Consider the following 3,008-nt stretch of genomic DNA (forward strand, 5'->3'; position numbering starts at 1 on the left):
TAAAAAAAAAAAAAAAAAAAAAGAATGGACTGCATTGTTGTGAAACCGAAAGCCAAAGACATTTACGATCATGTTTGTCAGGGCCAGGAGAGTTAAAACCCTTCTTGGCTAGTGCTGGCTGCCTCTTAAGGCTCAAAATGCCACACAGCATGAGAACAGTTAAAAACTTACAGGTGAGTTGACAATAAACTATTTGTAAAAAAAAAATAAAAAATAAAAAAATAAAAATTCTTATGACATAGGATTACACCCTTGTGGTTCACACAGCACAAAAAAAAAAAAAAAAAAACTTACAGGTGAGGCAGGTTCCGGAGGTGCAGAAGAATTTTGTTTTAGGTTTATTTATTTTGAGAGAAAGAGCGAGAGCACGAGTGGGGTTGAGGGGAACAGAGAGAGAGAGAGAGTATCCCAAGCAGGCTCCAAACTGTCAGCACAGAACCTGATGTGGGGTTTGAACCGACAAATTGTGATTCCATGACCTGAGCTGAAATCAAGAGTCGGTAGCTCAACCGCCTGAGTCACCCGGGTGCCCCAGAAGAATTTTAAAAATACCTCTTTGTGTTATACAGGAAAAGAGTTCTGTGGGTGAGCAGGTTTCCAGCATTGATGGNGGAACCTAACCCCATATTCCCCGTAGGACCCATAGTTTAGTACTTGCTAATTCTGGGTGCACGGCAATTTTATGTAACTGCCACAATGATGAGGGTTGACTGTATAGTCTTTGCTGTAACTGGTTAGTTCCCTAGTTCCATCCTTCATTGGACATGCCGTGCAGCACAGCTACAGAGCATTAGCATTCAGTGTCCACACCGTTCAGACCGTTCTTGGTAGTCATGCTTGAGAATATGATGGACCNATTTCCAAACACAGCACTGTGCGTGAAGAGTCTAAAGTCAAGGAAGAGAAGTCTGGTTTTGTTTTGTTTTTGAGATACATTGCCCTTGAGAGTTAGATCGTGTGGTCCCCAAATCCTTAAAAGTCAGCATAGACCCACCAAGAAAGCCAGCATATAATTAATGTTCCAAGCAGATGTCAGGCCACTCCCTGGGGTTGGATCATAACACATCCAAGAGTGAAAATAACACAGACTCTGTGTCTTTTGAGAAGCTTGTTAAAAATTAAAAAAAATTTTTTTTTAACATTTATTCATTTTTGAGAGACAGAGTATAAGTAAGGGAGAGGCAGAGAGAAAGGAAGACAGAGAATTTGGAACAGGCTCCAGACTCTGAGCTGTCAGCACAGAGCCCAATACGGGGCTCAAACCCATAGACTGTGATGTCATGACCCGAGCTGAAGTCAGACACTCAACCAAGTGAGCCACCCAGGTGCCCCTAAAAAATTTTTTTAATGTTTATCTGTTTTCGAGAGAGAGAGAGAGAGAGAGAGAGAGAGAGAGAGAGAGAGAATGCATGAGTAGGGGAGGGGCAGAGAGAGGGAGACACAGAATCCGAAGCAGGCTCCAGGCTCTGAGTTGTCAGCACAGAGCCCGACGTGGGGCTCGAACTCACAAACTAGAAGATCATGACCTGAGCTGAAGTCGGATGCTTAACTGATTGAGCCCCCCGGCGCCCCTTGATAAGCTTTTTAACCTCTGTTCAGGATATTAAGTTGTTCCTAAAATGTCTCTGGACTAGGAGACCCAGCGACACACAAATCCAGCCTGAGACCAGTCACTCCCCTCTGTAAGATCCTTGTGAGAAATAGAAAAATAAAAAAGAAGGAGCGTTTTCTTATTCTGTAGCATTGACCCCAACCATGGGTTCTCAGGCTCCACATGCTTCATTAGAATGGCCCGGGGTGGGGGCCTGACCATGTGTTGTTTATTCTTTTTGAAGCCTCCCTGATAATTCTGACTCATATCCTTAATAGACAACTACTGCCCTGGAATGAATCATGAAGAACTGTTGAAGAATCTTAACTGGGTAATGGACATGATCAGACTTAAACTGAAATGAGTCCAGTAGCAACATGGAAGAATCGGACACAGAGAGGAAAGGACAGAGGATGTTCTTAATTAGGGAGAGTGCTCAGCTCAGGTCACCTTTGGAGCTGTTAAAATAAACCCACCCCAGATCCCGTCATCCTGTCTCCCACCCCGGCCCCCTCCAACCGGGCATTCCATTTCTGTGGGTCACAGCCTGGGGCTCTGAACCTGTGAGCCGTGGAGAGGCTCCCCAGGCGGTTCTGAGGCTTGAGTACGATTAAGAACCGCAACTCTAGCAACTGATCTAAAAGTCACCAGAGTAATAGCCAGTCACATCCTCTGTCATACAGAAGCCCTCGGCCTCACAGCGGTACAGGACATTCAGGACAATAGTGTGCGACCGTCAGGGTGGCCGAGAGTGAGTGTCATAAACGTGACGGCTGTTTAGATCTTCCCAGAGCACTGCATGGGTTTCCCACCTGTCACCCTACGGTCTGACCTAACGGAACACCACTTGTTTCCCACGCCATCCCGTTTTCTCTGTCGGGAGATCCTCCGGTTTCTAGCTGCCAGTTTTCGGGGTGCTAAGGATGGAATTTATAGCAGAATGGATGGATCTTAAGTCGGGAGCTGCTCCCTTGCTACCTAGCTTGCTTTCTCTCAAGAGTCTTGCGCCTTTTCCAACTCTCTGACCTGTTCATTTCCAGGCAACGTGATGAAGCTGGAGGAACAGAAGTCAGACCTGGAAAGGCAGCTAAAGATGCTGACTAAGCAAATAAAGGTGAGCTGTGGCCCCAGCAGGGGACGCGGAGCCGTCTCTGTCATTTTACTGAGAGGGTCCCCGCCTTAGCTTTGGAAACCTTTGAAAAGCATCCCGATGACTCTCCCAGCCTGCGTCCCGGAGTTCCTTCCTACAGCACGGGCCCTGGCACCCGCGATTAGCGTTGGCAGGGGACACAGTTAAGCAGGCTGCAGGATGGGCGCGCTCTGGTAACACGAGGGTGTGACTGCCCGCCTGTGCTGAGCGTCGTCCCCGGTAGCGAGGCAGCTACCCGGCCGGTCCTTCTCGGTGACTGACGCGGGG

General features: G+C 47.5%; 1 protein-coding gene across 4 annotated transcripts in view; it reads left to right on the top strand.

Moving 5' to 3' along the window:
• The window catches only part of SPECC1 (sperm antigen with calponin homology and coiled-coil domains 1), a 193,578-nt gene that overhangs the window by 108,014 nt on the left and 82,556 nt on the right, over positions 1-3,008 (top strand). For all 4 annotated transcript variants that reach the window (XM_077746558.1, XM_077746561.1, XM_077746560.1 and 1 more), the window contains exon 5: positions 2,632-2,705. In XM_077746558.1, coding sequence (XP_077602684.1) covers positions 2,632-2,705 — 74 coding nt within the window. The remainder of the gene's footprint in view (positions 1-2,631; positions 2,706-3,008) is intronic.

This window comes from Crocuta crocuta, unplaced genomic scaffold (assembly GCF_008692635.1).
Source record: "Crocuta crocuta isolate KB4526 unplaced genomic scaffold, BGI_CrCroc_1.0 scaffold139, whole genome shotgun sequence".
Lineage (NCBI taxonomy): Eukaryota > Metazoa > Chordata > Mammalia > Carnivora > Hyaenidae > Crocuta > Crocuta crocuta.